This window comes from Pagrus major, chromosome 9 (assembly GCF_040436345.1).
Source record: "Pagrus major chromosome 9, Pma_NU_1.0".
Lineage (NCBI taxonomy): Eukaryota > Metazoa > Chordata > Actinopteri > Spariformes > Sparidae > Pagrus > Pagrus major.
In genome coordinates, this window is record NC_133223.1 from 20546324 (window position 1) to 20561056 (window position 14733).

At 40.5% G+C, this 14733-nt stretch overlaps 1 protein-coding gene across 2 annotated transcripts in view; it reads right to left on the minus strand.

Moving 5' to 3' along the window:
- Nucleotides 1–14733, minus strand: part of LOC141002635 (hyccin 2-like) — a 46262-nt gene that overhangs the window by 14504 nt on the left and 17025 nt on the right. Inside the window, exons 2-6 of one of the 2 annotated variants that reach the window (XM_073474002.1) lie at nucleotides 13010–13094; nucleotides 7947–8025; nucleotides 6037–6138; nucleotides 4414–4593; nucleotides 1616–1696 (exon numbers count right to left, since the gene is read on the minus strand). In XM_073474002.1, the coding sequence (XP_073330103.1) occupies nucleotides 1616–1696; nucleotides 4414–4593; nucleotides 6037–6138; nucleotides 7947–7997 (414 nt within the window). In that variant the 5' untranslated portion in view covers nucleotides 7998–8025; nucleotides 13010–13094. Of the gene's footprint in view, nucleotides 1–1615; nucleotides 1697–4413; nucleotides 4594–6036; nucleotides 6139–7946; nucleotides 8026–13009; nucleotides 13096–14733 lie in introns of those variants that run through there. The other variant, XM_073474003.1, reaches the window with a different exon arrangement.

Below are 14733 nucleotides of genomic sequence, written 5' to 3' on the forward strand. Positions count from 1 at the left end.
AATTCCAGCTCTCACAATAGTCAATAGTACTATTTTAGTAGTCAGGTCAGAAGCTGGGGGGATGTAAAAGCATGACAGAGAGAGTGACTAAAAACAGAGTACACGTGGAATGGAAAGCAAAGAGTCACCTCTTTTTAAAGGGACTCTGTGTAACTTCTGTGTTGTGCTGGAAGCCGGTTGTTTGTTTATGTTACTCATACTCTGTTTCTAAACTAACGTTAGCTACAGTTGCTCTCTGTTAACAGAGTGGCGAGAGGCACTGAGACGACGCACTCAGGAACGTGCATAAAATCACATCCTTTGGACTGTCGTGGAAAATCTGACCCGAGTCCTTCACAAAGAAATCCGCAGTCCAGCAGCTACAACTTAAACAAATCATCCACAGTCTTGTACAGACAACCACGAGAAACAGAGAAGGTCTCATTTTTCACGTCACGTTAAAATCTGCTCACATATGGCCAATAAAAAAGCGAATAATACATGTAAATTGCTGCAAATTGTTACCCAGAGCACCTTTAAAATAAAAATTTCAACACATTCAAACATTTGAGTGCCAACTGAGATTTTAATCCTGGGAGGGTCTTACTTGCTTGTTGGCGTGCCTGAACTTTTAATGCTAAATGTTTTCAAATTTGGACCTGTGGAAGTGTTGAAGTCTGTCCAGCCTTCATCAGGCCTCCCTGATGAAGCTCAGACAGGCTGAAACAAGACAGTGTGCAGCATTTCTTCTAATTGTTATCAAAAATCTGGAGAACACAGAAGAAAAAATGGCTCTGGCAGAGGGATACTTAAGCTGCTAATATGCTCAAAACAGGATGGCAGAAAGCCTGTCGTCAATAGGGCTGCAACTAGGCATGGGACGATATGAATATTTCTCTCACGATTATCAAGGCCAAAATAATATTGTGATTTACGATTCTGTTGTAATAATAATTTCAATTTCATAATTTAAAATGGCACTAAAAAATACTGGAATCACTTTATCTTTATCAAACAAATATTATTTTTGTCTCACAGATAGGACACACATCATGTAGCATTTTAAAATTAATCAAGAAATCAATCCAGGACTGTACTTTATGAAGCTAGACACCTTTTTCAAGTCACTCATGTGAGGATACTCATCATAACCTAGATTAGCTATTATCCTGATAATGGAAATTTATCACAATCAGCTTATCAACAGCCCAAAACAGCACATAGACTCTTCATTTACTATCATAAATGACAAAGAAAAGCAGCAAATCCTCACATTAAGGAATCTTGAACCAACTTTGTCACAGCTCTAGTCATCAAAAAGAGAGGGACAATAAATCAGACAATCTCTCCTCCAAGACATTCATAATGTAGCTTTTTGCATAGATGGATAAGCCCTGGAGGTGCGGATAATGAAAATGGACACTGAGGAGGTGTCATCTTCCAAAGAGCCACTTAAATAAGTCTCTGTGACGCTCCAACAGTCAGTGGGAGGGAAGCAAAGACAGAGAGAAGGAAACAGAAGCCGCAAAAATGATAAAAAAGAAGGCGTGATGAAATGAAAGAGGCAGGAGGAGTGAAAGTAAATAGTAAAAGTGTGGTGAAAAACATTGATTGATAGGACAGACAGGAGCCCCACCTCGTGATATATCGATGGTTTGGACAGAGATGGGATTGTGAAGGAGAGGAGCCTGCTGTTGCCGTCTTTGTCCACGATCTCCTGCAAAACCAAACAGAGGGAGGAAGAGACAGAAAAGCTGCGTCATTAACTGAACTCAGGTTTTTAGCTGCATATATTATCCCAGTTCATCCCCTCAGCATTTAGCAGCATACGGTTAACAACTGCTGCACAATCCACTGTCCCTCATGCTGTTGAGCCGGTGTCAGACCATTCTGCTGGTAGATGTTATTGACTCAGATTAAATGTCACTGCCAGCAGCACAGTCACCACTCAATTCCAATTTCACACTACGATACAGAACACAAAGATTAATGCATCCCTGAATATGATGCCATTTCTAAAAGTAATGCCTGATTATCTGCACCAGTCACAATCGCAAACAAAACGATAATAAAATGTAATCACAGATTCGACAAGGCATTTTTTTCATTACAGAAAACCTGTAAACCAATTATGTGTTGTTTTTGTTTACTCTGCATACAGCAGCAACCATTGTTAACCAGACTTGGGGGGCTTGAGTCACATGACTTGAGTTGGAAACGAGCTGCATATTTGATGACATCAGACTTTCACTGATAAAAGAAGACTAAATTTGAAATTGACTTGGTATTCATGAAAGGACCTGATTTTTAAAAAAATGATCCATGGGTTTTCTGGAGAGGGTCACTGGGGAAACGATTATGGCAGATACTTCCGATGCTCGTTGGAACTAGCGTGAGGAACAAAGTGTCAATATAATTGACGCCCGAGCAGCACTTTAAAGGCTTTAGAAGCCTTAGCTAAGTGGGCTAAGCAATAATAACAGTGTTAGTAGTACTCACTCAATAAAGTCACGGACCTAGATCTTCATGAATGACTGATATGCTCTATAAGTCGCTCTAAAGAACAAGGATTAGCATCTCGTTACCATAGAAAACGCTTGTGCATGCAACAGTTTTCACTAATGTTGAAAAAAAACCTCAACTTTTCACTGTGTTTTAACTGATTTAACTGTGGAAACTGGGGGTGATCATCAGAATTTAATCTGACTTGACTTCTTGACTTCACAGTAATTTGGGATTTTCTTGAGACTTAAAGATTAAGAATGCGTGACTTACTCCTGCCTCTGTTAACTGATTGGGAGACCTAGAGATAATTGTGTTTTGAGTGTATAATGGTCCTCAGTGTTATCCGTTATGAAAGTTTTGGTAGGTTTGAAAGGAGTTTTTGTTATGGATCGTTAGCTATTGTTTTGTTTTCCCCACATGAGCTCATCAAAGCGGTCAGACTTTTATTCTCTGTCTGTGTGGATTAAACCAACGCAAATAAAAGAACAAACACCAGTTTATTCATCCTCCCGTCCAAGCGCCCATAATCTATGTTTTGGAATGTGGTACCAGAAAGGCTTTATCTCTTTTATTTCCCGTTCTCCCTCAGTGTACTGTTGGTTCAAGCCTGGTCCTGCCCTTCACTGGCTTGCAGTATATCTCTGAATATCTGATGGGACTGCTGAGAGCAAAGCTGTTTATCAGAGCTCAGTCGTCAGGGACTGTAGGCGAGAGGTCTATGAGCATGTACAGAGTGTGTGTGTAGTGGTATAGACACTGAGGAATAAATTATGTATGGATATACCCTTAGCTGTGCTAGCTGACACGAAGCTCTTTCTATTGATGTCTCCAGCTCTTAGCCCATTTCCCTAAGGGTGTTTCCTGGTGATGCAATCTATCCTGGGTCTATCCATTACCTGGGGTTTTCCCTGTAGATCCTCTTTAATGTCAACAGACTTAAAGCCTCACAAATGTATTAGCTCCAAAAGATAACCAATGATTTGCATATTATTGTTTTGGTCATTTCCACATTAACAGTTTGAAACTGTGGACACAGAGCCATTCATAGCTATCTATACAACTATATATCTATAACTGCCACACCATCCTGGTGGGTCAATTATCACATCACTGTATGTGTTTGTAGAGTTGAGTTCAACTGCAGGGATTCACACACTGTGGTGGTGATAACAATGGTGTGAATCTCTGTCAGGGTCAGTTACTCGACGACATCTTCATGCTGGCTTTGTTTTTTTGGTTTTTTTTTACACTCAACAAAACAACGGTGGCAAAACACCACCCCACTGTGTGGTTTTGGATAGCATGCCAGCGCTCCTCAAGCAAAAGAGGCATCTAGTGTGACGTTTTACATACGCTTCAGGCAGCGCTTTCTAAACAAAAGCATAACATGGCAATACCAATCATTCACCTTCCCTGTTATATAGAGGTTGATCTCATTATAGTGGCATAATGCCACCCCACTGTATGATTTTGGATAGCATGTCATTGTTACTCAACCAAAAGAGCCGTCTTGTGTGATGTTTTACATAAGCAGCGCTTTCTTAACAAAGTCAAACAAAAATCTCCCAGGGGTATGTCGCACACATAACATGTCATGAAAATGTCACACCCTCGTCCCGTCCAGCCATCGATTTGGCTTTGTTACTACCTTTGCTGCCAGCTCAGAGGCAGAAAAACAATGACCCCCCCCCATTCTGTCTTCGTACCTTTTACACATAACAGCAAAGGGAAATGAAGCCTTAAACAGCTCCTCTGTTTTATGTCACAGCTCCTTTTCTGCAGCCATTTTGTGATAACTATTTTGCATCCCTCTTGCAAGCATGTAGATCATTTAAATCAGGGATGCAAAATGGCACATACATTACACTAGCATACTGTCTTGACTTTAGACCCTCACGTCCGATTACACCCACGGCAGCAGACACCCACCAGGTTATAGATGCCCAGGAGGAGGGCCTCGATGCACCCATTGCTCTGGCGATCCCTGCTGGCTGTGATGCGCAGGTATACCCACACCAGCTCAGGCAGGAACTGCAAGGTGAAACGGCGCAGGCGGTCTTCAGAGCTCCGGTACAGCTCGAACAGTTGGTGACACACGGGCTCCAGTAGCTGGATTGGAAGGAATGGATAAAAGTAGTAGGTAATAAGTACAGGTCTAAGAACCTTGTGGAAATAAAACAAGATGACTTTGGTCGAATTATAATGAAAACGTATTCGACTGACAACAGTCCAGCTAATAATTTCCATCTGTGACTCTTTAAAATATCATTAATTTAAGTAAAACCATTAGTTAAAAATATGTCATAAATACATTTCTTAAGAAATTTGACTTATTTCAAATTCATCAAATTAACATTAACGTGTGGCTGTGGTGACATAAAAATCCAAAAGTAAGTACAGGAACCAAACTCCCCTTTCTAACAGCCATCAGAAATACAATGAGACAGTGTACCTGCTACACAGCTCTTATTTCAAAACATGAATGAATGTTCGCCTGACTGTAGCACTGTGGGACAGACAGATGGAGGGAAAGTTTGTCTGCTGGTCAATAGTAGGAGGTGTGTGAGAGCAGAGGGGATAAATCACTACAATGGAAGTCTGGTCAGATGTCGTCTCAGGGGAGCCAGCTGAGCCGATGTGTTTATACTGTCCAGGGGTCAGTGAAATGAGTGCCCACACAGCACTACTGCGTAAGTATGCGTGTGTGTTGGGATGTGGCTGACCATGAAATAAGCAACGACTCATTAATGAACTTGGCAAGGTGTTTGATTCTCCATGTCATCAGCAAAAACACCCAAACAGTAGAGCACAGTTTGCAGCCTCTCTAACACATATACACACACACAGACACACACACACACACACACACACACACTCACTCTCTCTTTCTCCTGGATCGCTTGTCCGATCATTAATGGGATTGTGCAGCCAAACTGACAACACTAATGGAATTTAGATCCATGGTCGCTTGACACCTAAGTTCCACCATGAAAGAGTGAGGGGGAAAAGAGAATTGGAGGCACCGACTGTATCATTGGAGTGAAATTAAAGTCCCGTCTCATTGAGTGCCTCCGGCCTTTGCTCAAAAATTGTGTCATTAGGTCTTTTAAAGAGAAAATACTGGTTTTAACCTCATTCTTACAGGAAGCACCTGTGCTCTAAAGAACAGTGAGGTGTTTGTGTGTTGCAGCACAGTTAATAATAAACCACGTCTGTGTGTATACTGTATCTGTGTTTGCATCTTTGACTGTGCAGTGGGGGCAGCAGATGTTCCAGTCTGTTCGTGTGTGTGTGTGTGTCTATATAAAGAACACTGTGTGCCATCTCACAGGTAGTCTGGCAGGCGCTGCCACTGTGACCGTCCATCACACTCTCCCAGAGTACAGTGTGCTTGTGTTTTACTGTGCACATGTCGCTTGCAGACACAGCTGTGTGTCGGTTTCTTGCTCACTACCAACTGAGACTACAGCGTGAGTCACAAGCAACACATTTCCCCCAGCTAAAACTGCCATACTTGGGACTAACAGTGCGTGTATGCCCTCTGTGTTTCACCTCATTGTTGGGGTCTTGGATGACTCTGTAGAGTGCTGGCACCAGGGACTTCTTCAGATGAAGGCTGCCGGCGTAGCTGGGGATGTGGGTTTCTGGTAAGGACTGGAGCAAGGAGAAAGAAAGGTTTGCTGAGCAACTGCGCACAATTTTCAAGCCTAGGCATGACACATGAGGTAGTACATATTGTTTATAAATCCAGGCCCCTGGTGTTTTCTCTTTTGTAGTCTGATTAGTTGACTTCTACCTGTACAAACTGCGATTGATTTGACATTTTCATCATTTTGTTGCTTTTGCTGCACCTTGAGATCTGTTTCAATTAAACTTTTTATTCATGCACTAAAGCAGCAGCTGCGCTGTAATTCTTGGTCTGCCGTTTGATTTGTCTTATTGTATTTTAGCTTATTTCTAATCCTCTATTCTGATTTGTTTTACTCTTTACTCTCAATAGTTTACTCAACAGGGAGTAAACTGAGATTTCGCCACTTTCTAATCATCATTATTTTTGCCTCATTACTAACAGGGGCAGGGTCACATGAATGTCATTTTTTTCATTTTTTAGTCAATAAGGCAGGTTGAGTGAAAGTGGATACACCCTTGAAAAGGAACCACAAAATAACTCCAGACATCAGAGAGTGATGGTATCCAACAGACTCAGAAAATAACCTGGGGTGAAATTCTTCAAATGGTCGAGACGTGTGACGTGCGTTTTCTTCAGATGACGGAGGGCAGAGATATCCTCTCAGCACGGCCTCAGTGTGGTCATTTTTTGAGGACAGAACACGATGTGCCTGGTCTGCACCACGCACACAGTGAGTCATACCAATCCATTTCCCTCCCTATTCATCATACTCCCTCTCTTCTCTCTTTCACAATTTGGTGCTCTCCTCCTTCGTGCCCTCCCTCTTACTGGTCTGCACGCTAATTCCTTATTTTTGGCTCGTCTTCCCTTTGCACTCCCTCGATGTCAAACTGATTTTTTTAAATACTGAAGGTGCATTTCAGCACGTCAGACTCAACAGGCTCAGCTTCATCAGTCTGACCTGTATGTTGTCATGTAAGCTACTGTGTTACTGTACTGAGCTATTTTTTGTGTTTTTCTTTAGAGTAATTGTTGATATTTGTAACAAGCATATTAATAAGAACCCCCTTATACCCTGAGAGGAAAACACAAGCACATGTCATACATTAACTGCTGCAGCAATTATGTTTTTAAATTCAGCGTTCTTTCTTTAACACAACGTAGGTTTCACATGTCTTCAGACAAAACTCCCTCACTTCTAAAAATGTGTATCTTACTCAAATGAATGTCAGTAGACTGCTAATGCTAATATTAGCAAGCTGCTGCTAATAACAGATAGTTGAAAGTACAACTGAGCTTGAGTGCAGCTGACCTTCAATCTATAATAGAATTGACGAATGAGTCAACAGCAAGAAAACTATTGTTATCTTTTCACAATGTTATAGTGTCAACAATGTGTGAGTGAAGTCTACTATATGGACAATTTTTTAATCCTTATCATCAGCTTTTAGAACTTGAGAGAATATATATGGCATTATTAAGACAGTTCATAGAGTGCAGAAACTAAATGCCATTACTGCAAGACATTTCTCACAGATTAAATCAAAAGTGTATCTGTTCTGTGAGATCAGTTTGAACTGGACAAAGTTAGCTGACCCTGAGTCATAACTATCCTGCTTGCATTCACTGGATTCAATTAGAATTTCGAAAGGACTGAAATGTTGGAGAACTGACATGTGATAACTTGCACGCTCCACGCGCTCTTTCATCACAAGTGTTACACCCACAGTGTGTGGTTCTCTGGAAGAAATCCTGCCAAGATGACCTCCAGGAGAACATTTCATTAACATGAGTCATGATGGAGGGGCGGAGAGGAGTGGAAGGCCTTTACCTTGAATTCTGAGAGCCATTCTTCGACAACACCGCGCTCTGAACCCAGCATCTTCCTCAGAGACCCCCCCCTCGGCTGCCTGGTGGACAGAGAAACATAGAGGACAGGGGGAAGGGGGGAAATACGGAGATAAAGTGAGAGAAAAGGAGAGGAGATTGTGAGAGAGGAGGAGAAACAAACGGTTAGTTACAGGAAGAGAACAACAGTGAGGGCTTGCAGTGACATGATGAAGGGTGACACCAGTGTCTTTTCACATTTGAGCCATGCCAAGAACATGTGCTTCATTTGACTGTCAAGCATTTTCCCAAATATAAAAAGATAAAGAGATTTTATAAGACATTTTCGGCTGCCCCCCACGACTAACAGAGGTACTGCTCTGTTGTTCCGTATCTGTAAGAAATACGGAAAACACACAGAAATACGGATGAAATGAGAGCATAGTACGGACAGAAGAGTCGGTCTATACTGGTGTTACAATGAAACGGTTTGGCTGCCATGTCAAATTGATTTCAGAGCCTGGTGCTGTTCCTTTGGGCTGGTACTAAATAGGCACCCATTTTGAAAATAAAGGAATGATCTTAATGCACCAATAAGCTTAATGCCAGCCACATAAAAGAATGCAATTGAGAAGACAATAAAGGAAATTAATGTTCACTGAGATGGATTACCTTGCCAGTTGAAATAAATACAAACCTTTTATTTTTTTAAGGCCATTTATTTAGACATATAGCCTTTATCTGATAGGACAGCTGTAGAGACCAACAGTAAAGCAGGGACAGAGAACGGAGGGAGGAATCGAACCCAGGCCGCTGCTGAGGACTGAGGACACTCCACCAGGGGAATACTAGGGTACCCCAACACAAACCATTTCTAATAAACTATGGTTTTATAATGCCAGCATGGTCCCTGAATGCCTCTAAGTGTGGAAGTTATGATGCTGGCCGCACTCTTACATAAGGAGCCACGTCAGTGACCTTACCTGTCACCTTGGATAAGGGATGACATGGATTTGAACCGCAGCAGGCAGCCATATGGGCTTTCCCTTGACAATTCAAATGTTATGTGGCTGAAGCTCAAGTCTGTTTTAGTGCCTTCTTATGAAACCGGATGAAACGGACACAAAACCTCACAGGGCAGTTAGATCTGTGTGATCTCACAAGCGATGACGCAGGCCTTAAAGCAAACACACAATAAAAATCTGACTTGAGATAAAAAAATGACTGCTCAAATATTTTTGTACTTTCCAATGACAGAAAGCTAGAGATCTGAATTTCCTGAATGTTACACATTTGATTCATTATACATCAAGGGAGATGAGAGATGAGATAACAAAAGACAGTTAGTCTCGAGTTCCTTCAAACATAATCTGATTGCAGGCTTTAGGCACGCTGTTATCTCTGCTCTTGTTCTCTGTATCCAGCAGCTAAAATTAACTTCAGCAAACCCAAAATAAAAAGCCATTTCTCCTTCAGACTTCACACCATGGAAAATATTAATTATCCCATAAAACGGCGTGCCATGAAGGAGATGCAAGTGTGTAGAGTGTGAGTTGACTGCCTATATATAGCTCTTTTCTACCTTAACAGACAAAGCTTTCTCGATTATGATTCAGTCTCTCATTCACTCACACACACTCTTGCCCAAGGACACTTGGACACATGGACACATGGACGGGAGGAGCCCGGGATTGACTGCCAACTGTGCGATTAATGGACGACCCGCCAGAGCGGCCAAATGAGAACATTCAGATTCCAGTGATAGTTTGGATGCAGACTGTAGGTGAGAGACACAGCGCGCCAAACAAAATAGCTTTTCCTAAATGCCAGAATTCTTTGACAGCCTCCACTTAAGACTGTCATGATTGAACCGGCGTTGCTAGTCTTAAAGAGAACCAAGGACACAAAATACAACAACAACCTACTCTTTGCAATTCAAACAGAAACGACAACAACTTTTTTTTCTTTTAAATATGGACCGTAAGATACATAACAACATACATGTACTATATGAGCTCGAAGATGAAGCAACTACACACAAAATAGGCAAAATAATACAGATCCAAATTAGGGATCGAATGATTATTGGATCCAATATGCAGCATTCTTTCGATTATTTTAATCTGTGTTCATTTCTTTTATCAGATTGTTGATAAAATGTGCTACTTTGGCTCCGATCCCACATAATGATAATAAAGTAGTGTATTTATAAACTGAATCTGCAAAGTAACTTAAGTATAACTTAAGTTATACAATAAGTGTAGTGGGGTAAAAAGTACAATATTTGCCTCCAAAATGTAGCAGAGTAAAAGTACACAGCAGTAGAAAATGTAAATACTCAAGTAAAAGTACCACAAAAGACTGTTTACTGCAAATGTATATCAGTTATCAGTCTCCTTAATTACTAATAATCAGTATCTGTATCAACAAAAAAAAAAAAATAGCAGTCGATCCCTAATCCAAATCCTTTCAGATGAATGCCTCATAATCCCCTCAATATCAAAACCAAAATGTACCGACTGAGTCACACTGGAGCCATTCTGACAATGTGAGCTGACTGATAACAGAACATACATCCTCAACATGCTCCTCGTTTCAATTCATTGCATAAGGAAATACGTTTGTGTCATTATCAATGACCTTGTCTTTTCAAGGCCACTGTAAAAACCCTGTAAAAGTGTGTTTGGTTTCTTACTTCTGTCACCTGTGTTCAGCTGCAACAGCCCTAAAGAGCAAAGGCGTTTAGAAAAAACTGTGCGGCTCAAAAAGTTGTTGTGGTTTCTAGTTGATGGGATTAGGGATTAGGACTAACTCAATATATTCTCATTTCAAAGTGGGAAGATCCCATTTGACATTTGAGACATCGGCCTCTGCTGACTGATTGCCAGTTAACTGTTGTGTCTTAGATGTGATATGCACAATGTTTTTTCAAACAAAGCTTGACCCTATAGATTTAACTGAGCTTGAGAGTTTTCCTACTTTTAGACAAGTCTCAGTTTAATCTTCAGTTTAAACATCAGGTAGATAAGTCGATAGGAACTTTCCTAATTGTTACACAAGACTTTATTTGTGACATGTTGGTTGTTGCACAGTTGCCACAGACTGGACAAAGATAATGAGACACTCAACCTGTTTACAATGATCCATTTCATCAGAGTTTATATGCCTTTGTGCTATATTTAAGAAGTGATTACATTTAAGATCTGACCAGTTCACTCCTCTCCCTGCCCTGTGTTCCTCCTATTGGCACAAAATTGTGCTCCCACAGCATGTGACATGTGACAGAGGGGTGTTGTAAATAAACTCATCGCAGCTGTATCTGGGTCAGTGTCCCTGCTTAACTTTCTGACACGTGCAATTCAACAGAACAGAATAAACTCAGGGATTACACGGACAGTTCAGGGAGCTAAAGAGTTGCGATGTATTAAAAATGTTTAGATTCAAGTGTAAAAAGCTGTGCAGGAAAGAAATTGGGAAAATGCATGCATAGAATTTGTCAGATTTAGCAACCTCTGCTTCTAAGATGTTCACACGTTTTTGTAAGTCCCAAACAGTGTGGAACTGCACAGTCTTAATGCTCACCCCCACAGTAAGCCATAATGTTGACACACCCCTGTTTAATCCCATTTGGTACACCCAAATCATTACAGGCCAGGAAATTTGCACAAGCTCTAACGCCTCTTTGGACTTACATTTCTCATTCTCTGTTTTGCATAGTTTTTCTATTGAAGACAAAGAAAACTCTTACTTTTTCTGGAAAAAAGGTTGGTAATTAGTAATGCAAATTACACATAAATGCTACGATTTAAACTATTCAACATGTCTTCACATATACTAAAGAGATAAAGCTCCTCCTTCAATATTTTCACCCTAGTAAACAGGCTTGAAGTTTCAACTAATACCTGAAAGCTTGCTGGAGTCTCACTTTCTCCTAAAATCAAGACAATACTGACTGTAAATGCGCCACATCCACTTCATTCAGAGGCACAATTTTACCTTGGACTACACTATAAAAGGTTAAAGGGACTTCAGTATTTCACACCAGCACTCGGGGGTAACCGTCTTAAACAAATCCAACATAAAACGATGGGTGGCTCTCTGAATGCTGCAGATAAGCCTGAAAATGTTACAAAACAGGCTTTAGAGGAGCGAGATATCCGATTTGCTGCGGGGCTGGCGGAGACAGAGATCATGTTCAACGCTAGGAGCAGATGACGATCTGAACGAGTCAAATCTCTTTTGTGCGAGCACGCTCCTTAAATCTGACTGTGTGAATTGAAAGGCCCCATTTAGTCAGCTTGTTCAGCTCTTCATGAAAGGCTGACTCATTCATTTACTCCGGCTTGTCAAACTGTCAAAGATTCACTGAAGTGCAGTTCTCCATCGGCAGGGCAGGCTCATCAGTTACCATGGGAACTGTAGTCAAGTGACTTTCAGGCAATGGCAAATATTCACGGCCGAGAAATGTCCATTTTAGTAAAGATGACTCTGATCATGTTTTTCTCATGAGGTTTGCAAAACAGGAGGCTGCTTCATGTGCAAAAAACATGTGCTTAAAAGGTGCACTATGTAGTTTTGGAGAAGAAATTCAAACTCAGAATGTAACATTTCCAAAGATTAACAAGGTAATAATACAAACTCAGAAATATTCATTTTTTCCATAATAAGGCCCCCAGAACACTGTTTAAAGCTAGAGAAGGTGGCAGGGTCCGCCAAATATAAACAAAGTAAAACAATATGAAATTGTGTTGTCCTTAAAAGGCCAGCTTGTTTGATCAGTTTATTCAGTCATGAAAACAAAAACAATGTAGTATCACTCAAGTATCCAGTGTTCTGCTATGTAATTCCAATCTGTACTAATATGGAAAAAACTAATTAAGACTATACCTTTCCTGGAGTTCAGTGTGAGTTCAGTGTTGATAAAACAATTCAAATAAAGAAATGGATGACAGTCTAGGTAGGAAGAACAAGTACAACACTGCAAATGAGAAACTGATTTTTGTAGCATCAAGGCAGAAAATTAATTAAAGAGATTGTAGATTGAGGTGATCAGTTTCCTGTTCTTACCTCAGTGTCCCAGAACTCAGATCTCCACGAGGAGAGGCAAATGTTTCTCCACAGTGTCACACATCTGTCAATCACTGAGGGTCACCTGCAACAACAAGGAAAAACAAGAGATCCATCAATCAGATTATCATAGGAACAGCTGTTGGTTGGACAAAAGAAGGCATTTGATGACATCTCCTTAAGTCCTCGGAGTCCTTTGTTTTCTAATACATAAAAATCAATTGATGAATCAAGATTACCAGCAATTTAATCAATAATGAAAATAAGCGCTAGTTGCACACATTTAGTAAATTGCAAAAAAAACCAACTGAATTTAAATTTCTTTTCAGACTGGGTTAAAAAGATCGATGACTTGGAAAAGAAATCAGAAAGTCACTTTAAACAGTGCTTTAAAGAATAGTTTGGAATCTTTGAATCTCATTTTGATAAAAAGGGAACATACATGATGACATAAATACATAATAATCAGTCAAGACAATGCACAAAGCATCTCACAACATGGAGACTTGGAAACCAACAGATGGTTGCTACAACAGAGTTTGACCATAAAAGAAAATTATAGTGATGCAGAGAAGCCTTACAGTACTGCATGCATTTTGTTTCACAATAAAAACTATGCATTTATTAAAAAAACACTGTGTTTCGAAGGTTATTTTGAGGCAAGGCACAAGGAGTCAATTTTCAAGTTTCTTATTGTTGCATAGCAACAGTCAGCTGGCCAACTTGTTGTCCTGGCCTGCTAAAAATGCATCTTGAAGATCCACGCCCATAGTATTTACTGTATTTTGGCAGAATGAATTAAGGCCTCAGTGACACACTGGAAGACACAGGAGAGAGTCTGCTCTGTACTGCTGCATGTCCCTGAGAAGCAGACGGTGCCACATCGCTGAGCACTCCATCTGATGTCAAGCATTTCCAATCCAGCCTTGTGTTTATCTGAAGGACTCTTACATTAGCGATAGTGAAGAGTCAAGGAAATTACCAAGTCCAATCTGTCTAGAATGATGTGTATAGCCTCTCTATCTATTGAAAGTCGTAAAGAAGGTATTCATTTTCCTCCCAACAGATAAAGTGTACTCATTCTGTATGACTCATCAAAGCTCAGGGTAACAGTGGCTGCAGGTTATGTGAACACAGCAAAGGGAGGGAGCAAGGAATGATTAATACAACACAAACTAAAGCTGAATTATAAATATATCATGTATTAGATGACAGAATCGTGTAAGCTGACGGGTTTGACAGGACAATCACAAGTACCCAAAAAATGCAATCAACCTAATTTGAGTCATTTGTCTCCCTCCTTTGATATGTTATCATTAATTTCGTCCAACAGTAAAAGCTAGCAGTGGGCTCATGGTATACCTTTTGTATTAGGGGTGTCAAGATTTTAATCTTAAATCGAAAATCGATCAAAATGAGCTTTCAATTCTGACCATCAAATTAAAGGCAGGCAGTATCAATGATCCTGTGTGTGCAACTTGCATGCATCCGCTGAGCGTCCAAAGTAAAAAACACTTCAAAATGACACAACTAGCTTAACGTAAGCCGGCAGCTGCACTTCCAGACATTTATCCTCTGTGCATGAAGCCAAACAATTGCCTGGTACCGGAGGTAACTCCAACGGCATTGGAGATGTTTCAGAGATCCTTCATTGATTGACCTAGCAAGACGGTTTACTCAGAAAGGTTTGAGAAACCTAAATTTGTGAATTTAAAAAGGAGACA